Source organism: Peromyscus californicus, unplaced genomic scaffold, assembly GCF_007827085.1.
Source record: "Peromyscus californicus insignis strain IS unplaced genomic scaffold, ASM782708v3 Scaffold_17__1_contigs__length_78620276, whole genome shotgun sequence".
Lineage (NCBI taxonomy): Eukaryota > Metazoa > Chordata > Mammalia > Rodentia > Cricetidae > Peromyscus > Peromyscus californicus.
Genome location: NW_026294469.1, coordinates 10,683,283 through 10,708,049, shown reverse-complemented (window position 1 = coordinate 10,708,049; position 24,767 = coordinate 10,683,283). Strand labels below are relative to the sequence as shown.

The 24,767-nt window shown below is 44.4% G+C and overlaps 1 protein-coding gene across 1 annotated transcript in view; it reads right to left on the bottom strand.

Moving 5' to 3' along the window:
* The window catches only part of Dsg2 (desmoglein 2), a 45,967-nt gene that overhangs the window by 11,248 nt on the left and 9,952 nt on the right, over positions 1–24,767 (bottom strand). The window contains exons 2-11 of the mRNA XM_052741604.1: positions 19,181–19,216; positions 17,421–17,555; positions 12,829–12,990; positions 12,553–12,697; positions 11,247–11,413; positions 8,934–9,071; positions 8,655–8,840; positions 5,565–5,830; positions 2,081–2,223; positions 1,565–1,792 (exon numbers count right to left, since the gene is read on the bottom strand). Coding sequence (XP_052597564.1) covers positions 1,565–1,792; positions 2,081–2,223; positions 5,565–5,830; positions 8,655–8,840; positions 8,934–9,071; positions 11,247–11,413; positions 12,553–12,697; positions 12,829–12,990; positions 17,421–17,555; positions 19,181–19,216 — 1,606 coding nt within the window. The remainder of the gene's footprint in view (positions 1–1,564; positions 1,793–2,080; positions 2,224–5,564; positions 5,831–8,654; positions 8,841–8,933; positions 9,072–11,246; positions 11,414–12,552; positions 12,698–12,828; positions 12,991–17,420; positions 17,556–19,180; positions 19,217–24,767) is intronic.

Below are 24,767 nucleotides of genomic sequence, written 5' to 3'. Positions count from 1 at the left end.
AACAAGCATTTTAATACAGTGAGACACATATAAAAAAAGGCAAACAAAGTAAAAGATGTTAGCACCCGGCTGTCGAGACAGGACAATAGCAAAGTTCGAGGTCAGCACAGGCCACAGAGTAAGGCCTTGTCTCAAAAGACAAGCAAATAGAAACAACGAGAGAGAGAGAGAGAGAGAGAGAGAGAGAGAGAGAGAGAGAGAGAGAGAGAGAGAGGGGGAGGGAGGGAGGGAGGGAGGAAGGGAGGAAGGGAGGAAGGGAGGGAGGAGGGGGGAAATTATATTTATTTATTTATTGTGCGTGTGGCTATGCCTGTGTGTTCCAGTACCATGGTCAGCATTGGGAGGTTAGAGGTGGGTCCTGGGTGTAGAACTCTGTAGTTAGGCTTGGTATCAAGTGCCTTTCCCCATTGAGTTATCTTGCTGACATTATTTCTTTGAGACAGGGCCTATGTAGATCAGGCTAGTCTGGAACTTGATGTGTAGTTGCGGCTAATCTCAAAAAACAGTCCTTTTGCCTCTGCCTCCAAAGTGCCAGAGTTGTAAGAACCACTGTACCAGGGTCGTGGTGTATATTTAAAAAAAAAAAAAATCAAAAAGTAGCGGGAAAAACCAAAATCTTTCTCTGAACTATTTTAAGGTAAGCTACAACTCATAAGATGGTCGCTGATAACTGTGCTGTAAACCTTTCTGAAATGAACACAGCTTGCTAAATAGTCTCCTGGGTAGAATTTTCTGCACTTGAGACTGTCAAAAGGGCACTCAAAAGTTCACATCAACAAGAAGAATATGGCCAAGATATGGTGACTGTGTCCACCAGCACCGGGTTAGCATGCGGGTGAGACCCTTTGCCAGGTCATGTCTATCACAACTAGTTTTGTGCCGTTCACCAAGTTACTACATCTCAGTTAGGCAAACAATTCTCCACCCACCATCAGGAAATAATGTGACCAAGCAAGATTAGATGAGATCGTATATACAGAGGGCCTAGAACACAGGACATGCTCAATAAACTCGATTTTAAACAGAATCATTATGAGTGCATTTTACAAATGTGTGATTGCTGTACATGGGAAGGCTCCAGTCTCCCCAGCTTATGAGACAAAAGTACTTAAGGGATACTTGGAGCAAACTCAGCCTCCTTTAAGGCATGTTAGACCATCTTCTCTACTTTCCACAGGTTTGTAAGAGGAGCTGAGATACTACTGTAGGTTCAGAGCCTCATTTTATAAGTCCCTTGAAAACTATATTGGAGATGACATTGGAAGTATAATTTGAGAGAAGAAATATGGTCTACATTGTTATTGTGACTATTATTTTTGATACAGGGTCTCACTGTGTAGCTCCGGCTGGGCTGAACTCGCTGGCCTTGAACTCCCAGACATCGACTTGTTCTACCTCCCAAGTACTGTGCCTGAAGGTGTGTGTCACCCTGACTGGCTGGAAAGTAGACTGGGAATTAAACTGGAAGTACACTTGGAGAGAAGAAACAGCCTGTGTTATAAAAATCTTAGTTGTCGATTTTGCTTATAATTTAGATTTTGATGCAGTTCAATAATTCACTTACTTTCTTGATGTATTATTTTCCACTTCTCTGCTGTTCCAGAGGGCTTGTCAATGATGGAGAAACGGAATGGCCCACTGTTCTGGGGTCCATCCAGATCCTCTGCAGTGACATTCACATATGGTGCATCATCACAGATCCTCTGTACTGGCTCCACCAGTGTGGGACAATTGTCATTGACGTCTTCAACAGTGATAATGACCGTGCCAGTGATGGTTTTCTGAGGATGATCTTGAAAATAAACAGGAGAGAGTTCAGACTTCTGAGTCTATCACTGACCATGGACACAGTTTCAATACAGAAGCCAATGAGGTAAGGAGGGGGCGCTAACCACTGAGGACACCTCTCATCACAGCTGGGTCTCAAATTCAAATCAGTTCTAAGTCACTAAGTAAGCAAGAATATGCAGGCTTAACCACTGAAGAGATGAGCCTTTTATACACAGAACATAAGCTTCTGGTGCTGGAAGATAACATCTGAACGCATTTAGTTACACAAAACACCTGTTTACCAACTTACCACTGGATATAGCCACAACCTTTACAGTGTAGGTGCCATTTTGGACATATCTAGATTCAAAATCTGGAATCTTTACAAGCTTAATTTCCGAAGTGGCAGAATCCACAGAGACCCAGTTGTCTATATCTTCCACTTTTGCATATCTGTTACGAAACAAACACCAAATTCATTGTTAATTCTGGATACATTGGGACTAACATCTGGACCTCCTTCTTAACTATATCCCATTGATATACTTGTTTCACACACTGGATTTGAATGTCACAAGGCAGTGGAATAGGCTTATGATATATAATATATTGAGATGTTGTCAATATTTAAAAAACAGTGGTTACCTTAAATGGAAGCACCTAAACATTTTGAGATACTCTATATTGTTAGGAATGATGATGTTCAATAGAATTGGTTAAAAGTGAAAACAATGCATTTCTGGGTTTCTTCTCTGAAGTGAGGGAAATCACTGTGAAAAGCCAACTATGAGAGGGCACAGAGAATGTGCTCGTATTAAGCTTTCAGAATTATATACAGTGAGTACTATTGAGTTTAACACATAAACATACAAACACAAGCCAAACACGTGAGTCTCTTGGTTCAATCAATCAAATCAATATTTTCTACTAAGTAGCTATTTAAGCACAAAAGAAGGATGGCTAATTTATAGTAATATTTGTGTACATGATTTGGAAATAATCCGCTTATATATTTGAACTGTGTTTTTTTTTTTTTTTGTTTCTTTGTTTGTTTTTCGAGACAGGGTTTCTCCATGTAGCTTTGTGCCTTTCCTGGAACTCACTTGGTAGCCCAGGCTGGCCTCAAACTCACAGAGATCTGCCTGGCTCTGCCTCCCGAGTGCTGGGATTAAAGGCGTGCGCCACCACCACCCGGCTTGAACTGTGTTTTTTATGACCTTTATTATTGTTACTAGTAAATGATTAGAGAGGGAGGTATGATCCAGAACTTGGGAGGTGGAGGCAGAAGGACAAAGAGTTCAAGGTTATCCTTGTCTGCATAGTGAGTTCAAGGCCAGCCTGGGCTAATGACACCCTGTCTTAACAAACAACACCTAAAACCGTAAAAATAAAACTACACAAAGTAAAATGTAAAAAGCAAATGGCAGCACATTTGGATTTTCACAAGTACTTCTGAATGTCCTGTCAGGAATTTTAAAGCAGGCATTGATTTGCCTGCCCCATTTTTCCATTTTCATAGCCATTACATAATAAGGTAATCTAATCCACACGTCACAAGAGAATATGTTATGTGATGTCATTTAAAGAGCTTTGCTACTGATCTATTGTGGAACTCAGCATTTGGGCAGGATAGCAGCTCACATGTTATCTCAAATATCTATAACTTACTGAATGAATAATCAGTTTAATACCACACTATGACAAAAATTAAAGACATGATTCTATTGCTGTCCTTATTAAATTTTATTTAATATTAAATAGTGTTTAAGTGTGCTTATCTGTGTGTGAATATGTGCATGTGCATGCAGGTGTCCTCAGAGGCCAGAAGAGGGTGTCAGTTACATTCAGAGCTGGAGTTGCAGGTGACTGTGATCCACCTGAGCTTCTCAGAACCAAACTGGGTCCTCTACAAAAGCTGCAGGTGCGTTTAAGTGCTGAGCCAGCTCTCCAGAACTTACCATCCTTATGAAAACTTCAAAAGCAGGAACTACTAATGGATTAAATGATTTAACTTAGCTGTGCCTCCCAGAACTTAGGAAAACTCACGGACGTGAGTTGATGTTCAAGGTCACTCCCATTCTAAGGATCTATAATTGCATGCTAAAGAAGGAAGCAAGACTCTTTTGAGACAGAAACATGTCTTATCATTCTTCAAAGAACACACACCATTTTCATAACAGTCATAGGCCCTGATAAAAATAGCAAAATTTAAAAAAATTGTCAGGAAGTCATTTTCAATAGGTGGGTATTAAAACATACAAGGTTCTCAGCAAATGCAGAGAGAAGTCGTCACACAGGATTTCCTGTTCTAGGGACTCAGTTAGGGGTTGCCCTATCAGAGAGATAGAGTCATGGAGGTTAAAAGTAGACTCCTGCAGAAGGGTGAGTAAAAGATGGTCACAAAGACATTTAGTGGAAGGTGCTTATTAGTATTGATTTGAGGAAGTTATCTACTCTATGGCCGATAGATTCCATTAATGGAGACTCAGGAAATATAAACAGACAGTTGGGGAGCCTTCCTGCCACAGCTGGCCCTATTTATAGATGTTTTATGGGGTGTCAGCACTCACGGACACAGGCATAAGGCAGATGAGCACCAGAGCATCTTTGGCATTGAGCAGAAGGTCCCCAAAGCTGTGTGTCTGAGCAGCTTAAACTCAACCCACATAACTTCAAAAACAGCAGTTTTGTAGAAGGGTCTTCCCATGGAGTGACTCGCGAGCTAAGAGAAAGACTCACCTTGACAATCCTAAAGTGCGCCAGTGTAAACTGACACTATAGAGACTGGACACAATGAAGTCCTTTTAGCACAGTGACAACATCCACTCAGTTCTTAACAAATGTGTTTTAGTAATGACCACTGGAACCCATACACACCCAAGTTCACTGGGAAGATGGCTCAGTGGTCAAGAGTGCTTAGCCATCTTGGAGAGGACCTGGCTTCCGTTCCCAGCATCCACAGAGTGGCTCACAACTGCCTATAACTGTAAGTCCAGGGAATCCAGTATCCTCTTCTGATCTCTGTGGGCTCATGCACACATACACATTCATGTGATACACAGAAAAGCTCACACCTCCTTGAACTAAATAAAGTGGCTTAAATAAAGATTAATTCTCAAAATTTATTTGTACATAAAACAACTTCTCCCATATTGAAATGTGTGAAACTATTCCCTACCACCCGCAAGCTGAGGACCTAACACAGGGCCTTGCATTTGCTAGGTAAGCACTCTACCACTGAGCTAAATCCTCAACTCTAGGAATGTGTAGAACTACTTTAAAAAAAGTGTGTAAAGCGGAATTCGTGGCAAGATTCTCTCTTCATTCACTTATTTGAGACAGGGTCTCACTGTGGAGCTCAGGTTGGCCAGGATCTCAGAATCCCCCTGCCTCAACCTTCACAGTACTGGGTTATAATCGTGTGCTAGCATCTTTAGCATGTGGTTAATCTTATTGGCTGCTTCCTCACCCCCTAGTGTGCTGGGTAATAAGAGAATTTTACAGTTATTTTCTGAGATGCTCTCTCGGTCTTCTCTAGTAGAGCGGTCATGGAGGTGACCAGCCCAGCCTCCGCCTCCACACAGAGGCTGCGGGAAGGATGGAAACTCCTCCTTCCTCCAACTACAGGCTCAGTTTGGGGAGAACTGATTTCACCGGCCTTTAGCAAACTGTCATTCTGGGACATGAAGGAATGAGCTGCTTAGATGTCGTAATGAGTTTTGAAAACCGACTTTTAAAAAAGCAGGTACATAAGGTAAATAAAACCTAGAAATACACCCATAACCATATCTTACTTTACTTTAGCTGCTTGTCCAGTGTCTTCATCAAAAACTTGAAATTTTCCAATCGACCGGCTGAGGCTGGATCTATCCATCGCTTCACTAGCTCGGACGGAGACAACACTGCTCTTGAAATGAATGCCTTCAACCACGTTCTTGACCTTGACAGTGATGGGGATGGGCGTAGCCTTGAACTTGTTCCTAACAGACTTGTGGAAAGCTGCTTTATTAGTGACAAGGATGCTGAGGTTGAGACTCTTCATTTCCTCATAGTCGACTTCCTAGAGAGACAAAGCCGGTTACTGCAGAGGAACCACACGAGCACACACACAGAGACACCTGGACTCCAAGAACAACACCCGCGAGAGCCGCACTGAGCAGTCCATTCTACACCACAGCAACCAGCGGCGCATCCTGTTGATCTGGAAATCCACAAACGTGAACTGCTTAGGAGGTTTCATTATTACTGTCCTTTTTTTTTTATTCCTTGAGAATTTTATGCAATGAATTTTGATCAGCTTCAAGCCCATCTCAGATCTCCCAGATCCACGTCCACTTTCCTTCTCACTGAACTCTGTTCTCTCTCTCTCTCTCTCTCCCCCACCCCCATGGAGTCTGGTCTGTGCTGTTCAGTTACTCTTAGGCATGAGGCTTGCCCTGGAATGTGTCAATACAGGAGATGTCACACCATTAAAGAAAACTGACTCTCCTTCCAGCAGCCTTCACATGCTCCTCTGTGAGGGTTGGGACCGACCTTTTCCCCTTCTCGATGGGAATTTGTCTGACTTGAGCATGTCCAGGTCTTGTATATGCTGTCACAGTCTCGGTGAGGTCACATGCGCAAAGAAACACTTTCTTTGAAGTCATCTACCACCTCTGACCCTTACAATTATTAGTATTTTGGGGTAAAAAAAAATATAGCTCTTCCATGGCCTGGAACTCACTCTGCAAGCCAAGCTGGCCTTGAACATGTCACTATCTTTCTGCCTCTCCTCCTTAGGTGCTGTCTTAAGTGGCCTGATCCACCATGTCTAATACAGCAAGTTTTTGTAACAGTTATAATTATTTTCAGAAGCATATATTTCTCTTTAAAAAAAATAGCAAAAGTGATTTTTTGCAATGGAGAAATTAATGGGCATTTAATAAAAATTAATGTTCAGTAACATATGTTCCATGGATTTGTTTTTCATAAATGGGGATGTGGAGTACATGGTGGCTGGGCTGGATAGTTTATGTCAACTTGACACAAGCTAAAGTCATCTGAGAGACTGTTGTCTCAATTCAGAAAGTGCCTCAATAAGATTGGGCTGTAGGCAAACCTCTAGGGCCTTTTTAAAATTAGCGATTGATGGGGGAGGGCTCAGCCCACTGTGGGTGGGGACATCCCTGGGCTGGTGGTCCTGGGTTCTATAAGAAAGCAGGCTGAGCCAGACAGTAGGCAGCACCCCTCCATGGCTTCTGCATCAGCTCCTGCCTCCAGCCTCCCCAATTAGCTTTTGGTTGTGGTGTTTCATCAGGACCCTAACTGAGACAGTGGTATTGCCTACTCTGTTCCTAAGGTAGGTTTAGTTTTTTTCCTTTTCCTTTTTCCAAACAGGGTTACTGTGTAGCCCTGGCTGTCCTGGAACTAGCTCTGTAGACCAGGCTGGCCTCAAACTCACAGAGGCCTCTGCCTCCCAAGTGCTGGGATTAGAGGCGTGTACCACCACTGCCCGGATTCTAAGATAGACTTACACTGCACCTTAACACGATAAAGAATCTGATCTTTCTTGGTGTAAAGAGAAAGCCCAGGGAAGTACATTTAAATCAGAGCCTGCTCCCTCCCCTTGCAGCATAGGGCCAATGAGTATCTTAGCTCTTGGCTGCTGAGTCCAAGGAAGATCAGCCTTCCTTCGAAAAACTCTTTGTCAACTGTGCTGTTTACAACACCCATTGCGCAGTGTGCGCGATCACTGTGTACACAGTGTGTGCTCCAACTTTCCATTTTAAAGATAAATATTGGGACTAAGCTATGCTTGACTCACTTAGTCATTCTGTTACTAGCTTTTGAGCAATTTACAGTTTTTACATAGAATTGATTTGTTCTGAGAATTTTTATGCAGCCATTTCTTTTTCTTGTGTTGACATATGTGAGTGTATACACACACACACACACACACACACACACACACACACACACACACACATAAATAATACTATCATCAGGAAAAGAAAAAAGATCCCCCTCCCGAGTTCACCTGGACTCCCCTTTCATTGCTCTTCTCTCCAGCAGTGTTTCTGTAGTAGCCGCAGGTGTGGACGTGTCTCTAGTGACTGAATGACCTTGAGCTCCTTTCCCTGTGCATTTGCTGTGTGTTACATCTGTCCTGGGATTTGCTATGTACACCAGGCTGGCTTCGAACTTACAGAGATCCGCCTGCCTCCGCCTCTGCCTCCTGAGTGCTAGGATTAAAGGTGTGCCCCACCACTGCACCTTGGTTATTGTTGTTGTTATTATTATTATTTTTAAGACAGGGTCTTGCTTTGTAACCCAGGCTGGCCTGGAACTTACAGTGAAGTCTAGGTTGGCCTTAAACTTTCAACAGTCCTCCCTCCAAGTGCTGGGATTATAGGTACAAGTCACCACACCCCATCAAGTTTTAATTTGTTTGGCACTGGGGATTAAACCTAGCACCTCACACATGCTGTACCCTGAATTTCATGTGCTCGCAAAGACTACTTAATTCACTTTTTCCTTCACAGGAGGCACTGGAAAGCAGGTTACTGTGTTCCAAAATGCAGCTCTTACAATACTTGCAAGTAAAATCGCGATAGATTTGGGTTCAAAAGGCAAGTTATGGAGCCCTGGCCCATCAAGCTCACACTGGGTAGTAAGCTTCTTGGAAGTGTGCCATGGGAGGCCGTGTGGCTGCGACCTGAGTTCCTGATCTGCTTCTGAACCGCAGCGTGACATATAACTTGGGCCAGGAAGAATGTCCCTGATTCTGAGCGAGGCTGGTACCAGCTGATGTTCTCATAAAGCAGTCGTGAGAGTATGAGGCTCACAATATGTTAGTCTCTCCGATAGCCACAGTCCTGCCCTGGTGGCGAACACTCACAACTTACCTTGACAAGGGTCACGATCCCTTCATTAGTCTGTGTGTCAGTCTCAATGTAGAAATAACCTCCTTCATTTCCTGATGCAAACGTGAAATTTGCTAACCAGTTATCGGAGCCTACTTCATCTGCATCGGTGACTTTGATACGCATGACTTCTACGTTGACTTGGTTTTCCTCTACCACCCCTTCATACTGCAAAGCATAAACACACAGTTTTTAGTAATGCAATAAAACATTTTCAGTTGGGACTCAAGAAATAGTAAACCTACTCTAAAAACAAGTTACCATTTTATTTTCCACCACAGGTATATTGTCATTGACATCCAAGATCCGAATCTGAACTTGAGCTTGCTGTACTGGTTTATCAGTTATCTGCCCATCAGCATCTCTTGCTTCTACTGTCAAGGAATAGCTGCTGTATTCCTGCAGAAAAAAAAAAATGAAGACGATCCATCTGAGGTGGAAATTAATATCTCCAGAAGCTGCCTTTCTGGGTTTGGTTCACTCCACCCTTAGGAAATGGACGACGGCCTGTTTCATTCACAAGTAACCTCTGTGGTCTGCTATTATTGGTGTGGAGGTGTGGTTTACATGCAATCAGAGCTTTCACAGAAGGGCAGAAAACCCTAGGGGAGTTTTTGATAATCCTTAACTGTGTCACCGGGAACAGTCTTAGGAGATGGCTTTTCCAAACAAAGGTGGACTGTTCTGCCCTGGAGGTGGCGTGGGACTGAAGTGGGCACTTTGTTTTGCTCCTGTACTTTTTCGTCCCAAGTTAAATGCTAAGTCAGGACGAGTTGGCCAGGGGAGGTAGAACTTGAAAGGCTTGGTCCAGACTCCTGCAGGGAGGACTCCTAGGAAACCTGTCCAACAGATGCCCCGAGATGTCAAAAGTCACTCCAAAGTACCTAAAGAAAATCCCAAACCAAAGCCAAACAACAAACAGTGTACCCTTTTCTGGAGGTGGAAGCAGGGGGACCAGAAGCTCCTGGTCATCCTCAGCTACACGAGAAAACATAAAAACCACTGCACAGCACAAAGCAAAACAATAGAGAAAGTGAACCCTTTTCTTACATGTGGTCTTCTGTCTATGGCTCCAGCCAGCGTGTCTGGGGCTTTAAGGGGCTCAGCTGCCATTTCAGTGTGGGAGGGTCCCGTGCGGGACAGAACCACTCAGTGGATGGAGGAGAGCTGCGTCTCTGAAGCTAACTGCCTGCTTGGCTGGAAACACTCTTACTCCTTTGGAGCCTCAGTTTCCTTATGTGTAAGATGGGAGTAAGAGCTGGATTGGCCTCAGGGTTTCAGTGTGGATTACACAAGGTAACCTGGTAACTGCCCGATAAGTGACAGCTGTGATTATCAGCTCGATGTCCACACTACAGGGATAGCAGTGTACTTGGAGGAACACTCCCCCACTCCAGTTTCATGTGACAGTGCGTCAGCAGAAGTTAGGAGTCATTGGTCACATTCTCTGATTTCAGAGATCTCAATAGGAATGCTGGCCAAGGTCCTTCCCATTTGAGTAGTTGATTCTCAAACATGACACAGTGCCTAAGATTTACATCTGGTAACATTGCAGTGTCCTCGGGACTGCTAACACTTTACTATGTTACTAAAATCTTTGTGCATGTGGCACTTAAAGATTATCTATCTCCTCTTTGATTAAAAGATTAGAATTAGGGATTGGAGAGATGGCTCAGTGATTAAGAGTACTGGAAGCTTTCTCAGAGGACCCAGATTTGGTTCCTAGCATCCACGTCCTGGCTCTCAGCTGTCTCATAACTCCTGTGACAGGGATCTGATGCCCTCTTCTGAGCTCCACAGGCACCAGGCATACATGGGGTGCATAGACATACACATGCAAGCAAGACACTCACATACATAAAGCTAAAACTTTTTTTGAACTGGAAATAAAAAAAAGAAAAACGTTTGAGAGAATAACCTTTCTAGGAAACTACTCAAATTCTCAAAATTTCTTTTGAGATTCAAAGCAAGAATTTCCTCCAGTATGAACTTTTTAATTTCCCTTTCTGTTTTTGAGATGGAATCTCACTATGCAGCCCTGGCTAGCTTGGAATTCTCTTATGGAAACTAGGCTGGCCTCAAACTCACCGAGATTCTCCTGAGGGCTGGGATTAAAGGTCTGTGCTATCCTACCAGGCACTGTTGGTGAAACTGAGTTTCACAATGTGGCTCAGGATAGCCTGGGGTTCCCTATGTAGATCAGGCTGGCTTTGAACTTGGGGAGCTTTTCTGCCTCTTTCTTCTGAGGGCTGGGAGTGCAGCTGTGCTCAATGTCTGAGTCACAAGGTCAAAATTTATAGCCTTCATGCTAAGTTTTCCCAATCTGGTGCTTATTTTACGCATTTCAATATGAATACAACACACCTCAATTTGGACTGGTCACATTCCAAGAGCGCAACAGCCACATGTGGCTACTAACTACCGTATTGGGCAGCACATCCCTACATGATAATTCTTAGAGTTATTCCATGAGTGAGGCATGCAGAAAAAATTAAAAGAAAACTAAAAAGAGTGGAGAAACTAAAAAGGAGAGAGTGTAAAAAAAAAAGAAGGTGGTAGATAACATTAACTTACCTCTCTGTCCAAAGTAAAACTGGTTGTATAAATCTCCCCCGTGTCTTTATTGAGGTAGAACATGGGACTATTTGCAGGCTCCTGGGAGACAATTCTGTAGGAGATTTTAGAATTCAGGGTATTGGGCTCATCTGCATCTGTGGCGACGATTTTCATCACAAGTGTATCTGGCATTAGGAATAAAGGTGTTGAGGTAAGGGTACTCGCAAATTCTTTCAGCCTTTCCCTACAAGGATCTGGGTTCTTATCAGAATTACACTATATCACTATCGGAAATTTAATTGGATGGAGACAGAGAGATATCTCAGGGCTGAAAGCATTTGTTGCCAAGCATGACGAACTGAGATCAATCCTTGGGGTCACATGATGGAAGGAGAGAACTGACCCTCACACGAATGTGCCATGGAACTTTTGCACAGGCGTGTATGTCTACACACAGAATGTTAGGAGAGTTTTGAAAAATTGCTGCATGAGGGCCACACACTTAATCTAATAGCCAAGACTGAGAACTACCCGTGACCCTGGATGCTTATTCACATGAAATAAATCAGGATTAGTACAACTATTCTTTTTATTATGATTAAAGAGAAATCCCTCCTTTGGGTCTCAGGGAGAGCATTGCATTGAACAATGTCATCAGCAGACCTTAGAGTGAAAATAATACAAATCACAGACCAACGACAGACACCCCACAGTAGCCCAAAGTCAGGTGGCTGCTTGTTTTTGCTCATAAAATTTTACTAGAACACAATCCTGCCCATTTTACACAGCCAACTTCCCCTTACAGGGCAGGCTTGAACAGTTGCTATGGAGACCTTACCTGTTGTGTCAATCTAATCTATCATCTTTTCTAAAAGACCAAGATTCTTAAGGTCCTTTAAATTTACAGTAATAAAAGAGGTCTGAACCTGGAGTGAGGGGTTTATTATCATTCTTCCTATGAGTAATACTCAAGTTTTATTAAAAAGATAGAGTTTTGTGTTTTTATATATGGAGGATAAAGGACCTTGGTTGTATATACCCCCCCACTCCCACCTCCTACCCCCAGCAATAAAAAGGAAATATATTTGGGTCTAGGTCTGGAGAGATGGCTTAGTGGTTAACAGCACTGGCTGCTCTTGGAGAGAACTCAGGTTCAGTTCCTAGCATCCACATCAGGTAGTTTACAACTGCCTGTAACTCCAGTTCCAGGGGATCTGGCACCCACCCTCTCCTGGCCTCCACAGACACCTGCCCACAGGTGGTGCCCATGCAGACAAGCACACAGACGCAAACACACAGAATTAAAAAAGCAATACGTTCTTACGTGCAGCACTCAGTTCTTCAACAGACCCAACAAAGACATCCTGCGAGAACACTGGCTCGTTGTCGTTGATGTCGAGAACTTTAATGCGTAGTTCTAAGGGTTTCTCCAGGTTGTTTCCTCTAGAGTCCAGTGCATAGCCAGTCAGCTGAATTGTGACAGGAACAATAACAGATTTTAAGCTGAACTAAAATCAATTGCTATAGCATAAACACAAAAACAACTCATAACTGTAATCAAAGAAGAACTACAAAAAAAGGTAAAATTGTTCCTTCTTACCAGAAAATACGGTGTTTCTTCCCGGTCAAGAATGCTGGTAATGTTCAGGTCTCCTGTGTTTTTATCAAAGACAAATATACCAAAGGGTGGCTGTGTAATTCCCTTCCCAGTGTATTTATAGGTGATTTTTATTCCCTGTTCTTCCGCAAGGTCAGAATGTATCTAACATAAAAAGAAAAGAGGAATGTCTCAAGTTAAAACCTTTATAATTTATAAAACAGTTTAATGACAATGTCCTTTTGAAGGTATCATGGTATAGATAGATAGGAGGCAGGTGGCCCGGGACATGTAGTGACACTGGTCATTTGCTCGGCCTCCCTCGGTTCAGTTCTCTCTGTGAAATGGACAGTAGGACACTGCTCACCTTTTGTGACTATTGTGGAATTGAGATACAGTTGGGGTACATCTTGGAGGGGCAGTAGATTTTTTTCTTTTTTCTTTGGTGTACTAGGGTAGAAACCAGTGACTTCTGCATGCTTGCAGAGAGCTCTTACTGAGCTACACTCACTGGAAGTAGGTTTAATGAGATAGTCCAGGCTAGCCTCCAACTTGATATGTAGCTGAAGATGACCTTGAACTTCCGATCCTCCTGCGTTTATCTCCCAAGAGCTGGGATTATAGACATGTGCCACCATGCCCAACTCAGGGGGAGGATATTTTAAATTTGGTACATACAGTAAGAACTCCAGAATCAAAAACTACTTTCATAAATCCACCCAGTTGCCTGAAAGGTATGAACAGAGCATCTTCACAGACAGGGGTGAATACACTTAAGCACTTTTTGTGCTTGGAATAAATACTTTGGCAAATCAGTACTGTTTCTAAGCTGCTAGGCGCCCTGGAGTTGTCCTCTGTTTTCTCCATAAGCGATCCTGTTCCTACCTACGTTTTCATTAGTTGTGTTTCCCTGTGTCCCTCCCCAGGCTTCTTGGCTTCTGTGGTTTGTCGTCACGTATCACTGAAGACGTAAATCCCTACCTGCCCGACCAGCTCTCTGTACTGAAACCTTAGGATTAATGACACATTCTTCCCACAGTTTTCCAACATCCGCTGGAGTAGGGCTGTCGTGAGTATTGATTTTAGGTGGGGAGTTTGGAAAGTGTCGATAATTTCCTGAGGTATTTTGCCTTCTGTGTAAAGTATTTTAAAAGGTGTATTTTATTTTTAATTATGTATATGTATGTAGCGAGATGAGGATGGAAGAGTTTGTGCATGTGACGGTAGAGGCCTGCAGAGGCCAGAGGGAGGTGCCACATCTCCTGGAGCTGTAGTTACGGGTGGTTGTGAGCCTCATGAGGTGCTGGGAACCAAACTCAGGCCCTTGGCAAGAGCAGCATGTGAAATCAGCCCTTTGGTTTTTGTGAAAATTTTCCTTTTAACAACTTGTATAATTAAAATGAATAAGAACAGAGAATAACAGTTATACTCAAGAGTCAGTTTTATGGAAATCTATTGACAGACAGTATGAATGACTGAGATACAAAAACCAGAAACAAAACCAAAACCGAGCAAAGTCCAAACAAAACACTCAGTTGTTTGTTGTACACATGCCGCTTTGTGAGGCCAGTCAAAGTCTAGATTTTAGCAGGCTTTTATAAAACAGTGCGGTGGGGCTGGAGAGATGGCTCAATGGTAAACAGCACTCTGGCTGCTCTTGCAGAGACCTGGGTTGGGTTCCCAGCACACACGTGGGAGCTCACAACTGTCTGTAGCTCCAGTTTCAGAGGATCCGACACAGACTGTGTATGTGAAAACACACATACACAATAAAATTAAAAGTCAAAAACAATGGTCGTGTTTAAAAAAGTAAATAATAAATACAGCAGGATGCTAGAAAAAGGAAACTATTGTCTTTGAGTCTATAACTGAACTTCTCTTTTAGAAGCCCTTTCATATAAGATTGGAAAGTTGAAGATCAAGCGTGGATACATTTACGCCGATGTTTATGGAACACCCACTGCGCAGGCAGGGCACAGGCAGGGCTGACAGCCCTAAGGACTGAGGCTCACATGGAGCGTCTATGCTAATGATGCGGGTAACAAGCAAGCAGTACCTGACCAACGTCTAGCACAAACATGCTGTAAGCCAGACTCAGACAGGATCAGAGGACAGAGAGACATTTCAACAGGGATGTGATGAAGTCATGTACCAAAAATCCCTGTGGGGAACAGACTCCAGGAAGAGACACCAGCAAGGGCCAAGGGTGAAAGGCTGGAGTGACCTGTGGCCAGTTCAGTGGATGCAGTGAAGCAGGGGGTAGAAATCCAGGACAGAGAGAGTCCAAGGCCAACAATCACATGAGCTCCCACAGACCGTGTGGGGGGCATTCTTCCTCTCTGCCCTTCCCTTAGCTGATTTCAGGGCCTCAGTAATAGGGTGGACATGCTTTGGTTTGTCTTCAGAAGTTTGCTCTTGCTAATTCCAGAGAATGGGTGTCAGGTGGGTGAGGCTTTGGCAAGAGTGAAATCAGGGAGACCAGGTGGGAGGTGGAGGTGACAGGGACTTCAGCAGTGGGACTGAAGAAAAGCGGGGGGGGGGGTGGGGGGGGGGGGGGGGGGGGGGGGGGGGGGGGGGGGGGGGAGGGGGGGGGGGGCGCGGCGCGGCGCGTGAGTCCCACCCTTCCCGAGGAGGCAGGACTGTTCGTGGTTGCTGGAAAAGATGGTGTCATCTTCTAATGGTATAGTCACTGGGGACAATGTAGGAGGAAAGCGAAGGGAAGGGGAGCCAGAGGGTAGCAGGAAGTGAAATAACAAACACTGCAAGTATGTGGAAAGCTATTAGAATACAGAGGAGGTTCAGCAAGATGGCTTGGTGGGTAAAGGCGCATGCTGTCCAGTCTGATGACCAGTGTTCAGTCCCTGGAACACACGGCAGAGGGAGAGAACAGACTCTCCGAAGTCGTCCGCTGACCTTATATGGCTGTGGAGCTTCCCCGCACCACCAATGTAACGTAATAAATAAAAACAGTGGAAAAAAAAAGAAGTAGAGTTACAGTGCCAGTCACAGAGATGGGCAGAATAAGAACAGCTTTAAGGAGACTAACCAGAGGGGTGCGCACTCAGGTTCGTACAGCTAACTTAACTTTGGGATTAGAGTACCCCATGCTGGGACTGCCCTGGACTTTATCTGAAAATTGGATTCCTTTTGCGGGAAAGGACAGCTGTCGATTACTGACTGCAGAAGTCAGGCATGCAGGGCTGTCCCAAGCCAAGAAGGCCACAGTCACAGCCACTCTTCCTCTCAGACCTCAGTTCCTGGCAGCTGCTGTTTTTCATGAGATATTATCCTTTTGTGACTATTGTGAGGTTGTGTATTAGACTAAGGCTGACCCAACGCCAGATTCCCTGGGATGTGGCTGAATCAAATCCTCAAATCATGTATTGAAGTGTTATTGATGTCTGCAAGGCAAGTTCTGGTCACTTTTAAACACACATGATAAGTACAGTACTGTATTTTTCCTTATATCAGAAAGTGGACAGAGTAATTTTCATACACCACAGCCTTAACTCCCCCCCTCCACACACACACACACACACACACACACACACACACACCACCACCACCACCACCACCACACACACACACCTCCACCACACACAAACACACCACCACACACACACACACCACCACACACACCACACATACACACACACACCACCACACACACCACACACACACACACCTCCACCACACACAAACACACCACCACACACACACACACCACCACACACACCACACACACACACACACACACACACCTCCACACACAAACACACCACCACACACACACACAACCACACACAGACACACCACCACACACACCACACACACACACACACACACACACACACCACCACCACCACACACACACACACACACACCACCACCACCACACACACACACACCTCCACCACACACAAACACACCACCACACACAGACACACCACCACACACACACACACACCACCACACACACCACACACACCACACACACACACACCACCACCACCACCACACACACACACACCTCCACCACACACAAACACACCACCACACACACACACACCACCACACACAGACACACCACCACACACACCACACACACACCACACACACACACACACACACACACACACATACCACCACCACACACACACACACCTCCACCACACACAAACACACCACCACACACAGACACACCACCACACACACACACACACCACCACACACACCACACACACCACACACACACACACCACCACCACCACCACACACACACACACCTCCACCACACACAAACACACCACCACACACACACACACCACCACACACAGACACACCACCACACACACCACACACACACCACACACACACACACACACATACACATACCACCACACACACACACACACCACCACACACACACACCACCACACACACACCACCACACACACACACCACCACACACACACCACCACACACACCACACACACCACACACACACACCACTACCACCACCACCACCACCACCACCACCACCACCACCACCACCACCACCACATACACACACCATATTGCTCTGTAGCTGGTACCTTGGCAATTGGGTTCTTTCTGGAAAGGTCCTCTCCCTCCCGCAGAGCCACAGGGGCAGTGATCCAGGCCCGCTTTTGGCGCACCAAGTGTGTGTGCTTAGGGAGCAGTTTGTCTCCTCTTCTTGTGCTGAAAACCTGTTAACAAGGTTACCTTCAATTAATACATCCCCACGGACATTCTGCAATTCACTAAACTTAAAAACAGTGCATAGTTTAATGTATTACTTAAAGTAATCCTAATCGATTAAAAACAAAATAGTGCAAAACTTAAGATACGTTTTGTATTTTTTAACAAGCTTCATTTTCATAGAGGAAATTCTGGCAAACTCTGTAGGCACAGGAGAGAGGGCCTCCCAGCTGGTAAAGTGGCAGGGTTTGTTTTCCATAGTAAGAAAAAGTTTCCAAAGCAAGCTCCACAAAAGACCAATAAATGAGCTGGCCCCTTACGATTAGAAGCAAGAGTGTGCCAAGGGCTTCCTTTCTTTCTGGCTGACAACTGAGTTCCACTTTCTGTGATGACTTTTGGGTTGAAAATACATGACTTTGTGTTTTAGGACTTTCTCTTCAGAAATGGTTGACAGAAATTTGATGCCAGCAGGCAAGGTCAGACATGTTGTAATCCAGCACTTGAGAAGTAGAGGCGGGATTCTAAGTTTGAGGCTAGGCTAGGCTCTGGGTTTAGCTCTTGCTTCCCACCCCTACCAACTGGTAAGTCATTAAGTTTGCCCTTTTCTTGTGTTTTAAAACTCGACATGGGAAAATTATTTTACATATTTTCAGTTAGGTTTTATAGGGAGATTTTATATAGTTTTAAACATTTACTTATTTATTTATTGTGTGTGTGTGTGCTCGCATGTGCGCGCGCGTGTGCATGTGTGACTCATGGAGGTCAGAGGACAACTTGCAGGAGTCATTTCTCTCCTTCCTCCATGTTCTTGGGGATCGAACTCAGGTCCTCAGGCTGGACAGCAGGTGAGTTTACCTGCTGGGCCATCTTGTTGGCCTGTAGAAATTTTTTATCCAAGGAAAATTTCAGTGTAGTTGACTTAGTACAGAATAATTCTGCACCAGGTTCATCTCTTCGTTCTACCCATTTTGTTGCTCTAAATAATCATGTGTTTTATTTTAAAATGTTTACACTGCCTCTCATTTTTCTTTATTTCTACTTGGAAATTTTTCTTAATAAAATGTGATTTATGACTTAAAACATTTTTTTTCAATAAAAAATTCTCATGAAATTATATTTCGATCATGTTTCCCTCCCCTCCTCCCATATCCTTCTCACACAACTTTATGCTCACTTTCTCTCTGTCTCTCTAAGAAACAGATGAGAACATTAAAACTTACAACATAAAACTGCAGAAATCCTAATCTTTACTCATTCCTAATTAATGTCTCCAGGAAAACCTCCCACGATCTCCATGCTCTCACAGTTCACAGCCATGGGTAAAGGGCTTTCATCTCACTTTGTAGACCAGGCTGGTCACCAACAGAGACCCACCTGCCTCCCACCTGCCTCTGCCTCATGAGTGCTAGGACCAAAGAAGTGTGCTCTTCTATGCCTGGCAAGGTCTTTTTTTAAAAAATAAAATGCGGAACTGAGCATTCTTTGATGTGGGTTCTTTTGTGCTTGTTTGAATGAGAAGGTCCAGGTCTAAGGCAGTGTAGATTTCCAATCTAGTAAAGCATAGCCAACCTGTTTGCCAGAAAACTAAGGCCCTGGGTCCCCAAAGTGGGATTAATTCCCCTTAGTTTCTCACCTCTAAGTGAAGTCCATTTCCAAAGTCCAAGCAGACCTGTAAAATAAAATTATAGACATTAAAATTAACTATGATTGTCATCCTCTGGGAAAGTTACAGTGTTCTCACTTGTCTGCCAAAAACCAGATTCAGAGGGCCGAATCTACCTTTTCCTTGGTCTACAAAGTCTCCTTCAGAGAATGCATGCATGCACACACACAATGCATGTATACACTATATCGTACATATATACACACCATATACACACACGTGTACTATATATATAGTACACGTGTGTACATATGTATGTGTTTATATACATATATGTATATATGGGAAGCCATGCATGTGTCACAGGGTGTATGTTGAGATCAGAGAACAACCTAAGAGGCTCTGTCTTTCCACCATGTAGGTTCTGGGGATTGATCTCAGTCCTCGGGCTTGGCAGCAAGTGCCTTTACCTGCTGGGCCATCTTGCTGGTCCTGAGAATAACTAGTATTTTAATGAACAAAATAGGTCTGGGATGTGGCTCGGGGTAAAGGCATGAGCTGTGCAAGCCTGATGGCCAAGTCTGCAGTGGTGCACATCTGTAAGGCCAGTACCCTACGGAGGCAGGAGGATCACCAGAAGCTGGGTGCCAGTCTGTCACGGTAGAAACAGTAAGAGAAACCGCCTCATCGAGGTGAGAGCTAACTCCCAAAACTTGTCCTCTACACTCACATGCACAATAAATAAATAAACAAAAATTACAAACAAAATTATTCGCTTCCTGAAGCCTCAGACTGTTATCTCCTCACCCAGTGGCTTTTATCTCATGCCTTCTGGGGCCTGGTTACCTTTCTTCAGGTCTGGGGGTAAGCGATGAGTCTCTTGGGGAACCCCCATCATCCCCCGGCTGCACATGCACTCACACATACTGCCCCCTGCAATCTGACCTCTAGTTCACCTTCAGCTCCCTTCACTCACAGGCACTGTTACCATCTGGATGCCACCACAACACAGAACTGTTCTAAGTACAGCCAGGCTTAGTCACAACCTGCTCCCTAACCCCTTCATACTTCTGAATTTTGGTGCAATTCCTTTGCAGTCTGTCGGTCTTCTTCAGATCTCATATTTTCTCCTGAGCTTTATCTAGACTAGCACTGTCTCTCACATTTACATAAAGATGAAAACGTTTGGAGTCGGAGATTTAGTTGCTTGGTGGTCACAATATCCACAGTAGCTACTTACTGTTCAGACAGTACAGAACGAAAACATTTTTATCACTGGAGACCTGCTGGCCACTGCCAGCCGTCCCCACGATGTCACCAATGACAGCCAGGGAGACGAGACTTGTTTCCTCAACCCTCTGCTGTTCGTCCCTCACATTCTCTCCAACTCTGGTCACCCATTGCTATGGTTCTAGCTTCTCTCTCTGCGCTGGCCACACAGCTAGAGGAGCTTACGTTGGCACAGACCTTTAACGGCCAGTCCTTCGTTTCTCCACGGAAGTGATCTCATTTTCATTCGCTCAGAGTGGCTCAGCCTGACACCTGCTGTTAGGAAGCCCATCCATCAGCATTGCTCCCATCCGCAAAGGTGTGCTCCAGTCAGACCACCTACGACAGCCATGTGGCTTTGTCCTCCCTCACTGAATCCCCACCATTGACTGGCATCTCAAACCGCCAAACCCGGGAGTCACACTGACTTCCGGACAGACTCGCTGCTACACAGTGAGGTCACGTGTTACCTGAGATTATGTCTTCAGCTGTCCCCTCCTCTTGCCCCAGGTGAGAGATGTCCTGAGGACTTGCCACCCTTAACCACCGACTGTATACTTTGCTTTCAACTCTGACTTTTCCATTCATCGTCTCAAGAATCTTGGTCATTCTAACTGTCCACCATTTTTTAAGGCTGATTAAACATGTTCATTCTGTTTGCACTGGCTAGCCAAACTTATTTGAGTCTTTCTTAACCCAGAAGACTCACCTTTGCTTCTGCTAACACTGAACTCTTCTGCTTTGAATCCTTCCAACTCCAAAATGGAAATAGTTTGCATGGCTCGGCTTTACTTCTCCACTTTCCATTTATGTGTGAGTTAACTGTAGCGCGTCTTCAGCTTGAATTTCTGCAGCCATGTTTGCCTTTCTCCGTGTGTCTTAGCAAACACAGATCCGTGGAGTCCACACAAAGTGGGAGTCAAGGCTTTCTCTGAAAATGTGTGCTCTCCGACGGCCTTCATATTCCCGTCAAGGCTCCCTGGGGCATCTGCTCTTTGTGGGGACACTTAGCCCTCTTTTTGCCTTCTTGCCCCATCTAAATGAAATTCAGGCTGACGTGCAGCTCTAAGGTGAGCCTCTGGGCAGGTAGGAAACTATGGTGGTTTGTGTGAGATGTCTGCCGGCATTCGAGCACTTGGTCCCTGGTTGGTGGCTGTTTGGGTAGATTAGGAGGCGTGGCCTTGGTGGGGGAAGTATGTTGCTGGGGGACAGGCTTTGGGGTTTCAAAAGGCACATGCCAATTTGAGTTAGCTCTCTGAGGTTTGAGATATAAGCTATGAGTTGTTGCTATAGTCGCCCGACACCTGCCTCCACTCTGCCGTCATGGATTCTAGCCTATGAGAAAATTCCCGGGCGAATTTTCTTCTCTAAGTTCCTTGGTCTTGATGTCTTTGCATAGAAAAGTAACTAATACAGCAGCCTCAGCCAATTATCTACTTTCTCTTTGATGGCTGCATGGACTAATTACCATTTTCATTCTTAAAAATGTTTAGGTATTTATTTGTTTGTTTATGTATTTATTTATTTGGTGTGTGTGTGTGTGTGTGTGTGTGTGTGTGTGTGTGTGTGTGTGTGTGTGTGTGTGTGGTGCCTGGAGGCCAGAAGAAAGTGTCCGAGTCCCTTGGAGTAGGAGTTACAGGTAGTGCTGGAAACTGAACTCAGGTTCTCTGCAAGAGCAACAAGTACTCTTAACCTCTTCAGTAATCTTCTCAGTTTCCCATTCTCTGTCTTGTCTAAAATCTTATTGGCTTCAGCAAAAAAGGTATAATTATGTGTTACTTTCGTATTATTATTCTAACCAAATAGCATATATTTTACTTTGTTAAAAGGAAGTGATTTATTACCCTCTAATAAAAAGTAAACTCATCATGTGAGCATCTTTAGTGACTTAGTGAAATCTGTTTCCTAGGTGTTTGCTTAGAAATACAGATTAGCCGGCAACAGAAGACTTACTCAAGTATGGGGACAGGCATCTCAGGGGAGGGCCGCCGTGACTCACTTTTTTTCTTATGAGGAACTTGATGACAGATAAATGTCACATGCAATGCCTGGATGGGAAAAGTAGGCTTCTATGTACTCAGCCAAACTAATGTTTTTAGATGAACCAGAAAAATCCTTCAAAAGCTTCCTCACTCCATAAAAGTTTAAATGTTTCTACTGTTGGATCTTGTGCCTCACGTAAAACTTGGCCTTCCTGACAACAGGCAATAGCCAAAACCAACCAGCCCAAACAAAAACTTCAGTAGTGAGGAAGGCCAAAGAGCCCTGAAAAATGCTGCCAGTGTACGCTTTGTTCTCAAGGCCAGCAACTTTAGAAAAAGCTTCCTGCTCGGAGGTTATTTTGATGAATGCCATCAGGGCACTCCGGAGGACTGGGTGTGGCTGGCTGACAGATCCTCCTGGCCGACAAGTTCTCTGAAATCTTGTTCCACACCAGGTGACCTTGAACCTCCTCCTGTAGGCCTAAGATTCCACGGTGGGGTGACCACTGAACTTCAACATCTCAAACTAGTATCTTCTACTCAATATAGAGCTACAGGAAGTCATTTCAAATTCTATTTCAACTTTAAGGCGCAGTGGTGGTGTGATATTTCCATGCTAGCAGAGGTGTCTGAGAGGGCAAGAGGTGCTCAGTGGGAGAGTTTGGGGTTCTATGCAGGGTTGGCCCAGCATGGCTGATTGTTCTTTAATTTCAGACCCTCTCTGTGTTGGTTAATGTCATCAGTTTGACAGGATCTAAAGATGAACCTCTGGGAATGTCTGAGTTTCTAGACTGGGTAATGAGGGTGGGATAATCTACCCTCATTTGAATGGCTGCACTTCATATGCTGGGGTCCCAGACTGAATGGCAGGAGAACTGAAGTGAGCACCAGCATTCACCTCTCTGCCTGCAGTGTGGCCAGCAGACTCGCGCGCTCTGTTCCTGCCAGCAGGACTTCCCCACTCTAATGGGCTGTGATCTCCAACTGTGAGTCAGAGTAAACCCTTCCATCCTTCTGAGGTTACAGTGTGTGTGTGTGTGTGTGTGTGTGTGTGTGTGTGTGTGTGTGTGTGTGTATTTTGTCATAGCAATGAGAAAAGTAACTCCTCTTAACTTCCAAGACCATTCTAGAACATTCTCACCCGCCTGTCTAACCATGACCGAATGTTCCAAAATTCTTTGTTTCTCCCTTGGGCTATATAGAAGGCATTAGACTGAGGCTCCTTGGCCCTGCTCAAATCTGTTCATAAAATGAGTTCAACTTTGGATAAAACAAGTAAAGAGGATGAGATAAAATGAAGTCACTGGATGACACTTGTTTATTCCTTCTGGTCACATGTCCTGATTTCGTGTCTGTGTCAGCAGAGCTGGAGATGTGGCCCCTGGATAGCCTTGAAGAAGGTTTTGGCAGGGCTTCTGTGGCCACAGGCTCTTACATGGCTGGCAGAGGTTGGGACTTGGTGCTGGCATGGTGTCATGATTTTGAAGCGCTTCTCTGATAAGTCTGGTGTAGTCCAGATTTATACTGGAATTTAACATGCCATCCTTTGTTCCTTTTTTTATTTGCTTGTTTTGTTTTGTTTTTCAAGACAGGGTTTCTCTATGTAGTTTTGGTGCCTTTCCTGGGTATCGTTCTGTAGACCAGGCTAGCCTACAGAGATTGGCCTGCCTCTGACTCCCGAGTTCTGGGATTAAAGGTGTGTGCTACCACCGCCTGGCTGCCATCCTTTTGTTCTTAAGTAACTTTTTTATGGAATGGGGTTAGTCTTTGTAGTTCTTACTTTATAGGTAAATATTACAACTTAGTTAAAAGAACCCCAACTTTTGGGGTCAGTGGGATGGCTCAGTGGGTAAAGGCATTGCTGTGCAAGCCGGCTGACGTAGATTCGATACCTGGAACCCATGGAAAGGTGGAAGGAGAGAACTCACTCCATAAAGTTGTTCACTGATTTCCACACATGTGCCATTGCATGTGTGCTCCCCGTAATAATAATAATATATAAATAAATAAATAAAAATCCCATTAGGCACAGTGACACATGCCTTTCACTCCAGCACTCTGGAAGCTGAGGCAGGTGGATGGATCTCTGTGAGTCTGAGGCTAGCCCAGTCTATACAGTGAGTTCCAGGCCAGCCAAGGATATATATCGAGACCCTGTATCAGTAAGTTAGTCAGTAAATAAATGAATTAAGTAAATGAATAAATAATCCAATTTAAAACGTCAACTTGTAAATGACCCAGACACGTACATGGCCCTCAACAGTCGGTTTAAGTGTACACTGTGGTCTTCTCAGTTGCTAATTTTGAAAAATCCTCAATAGCAGAGGAAGGAGGACTCTGAACTCTACTTTCTAATTTATGAGCTC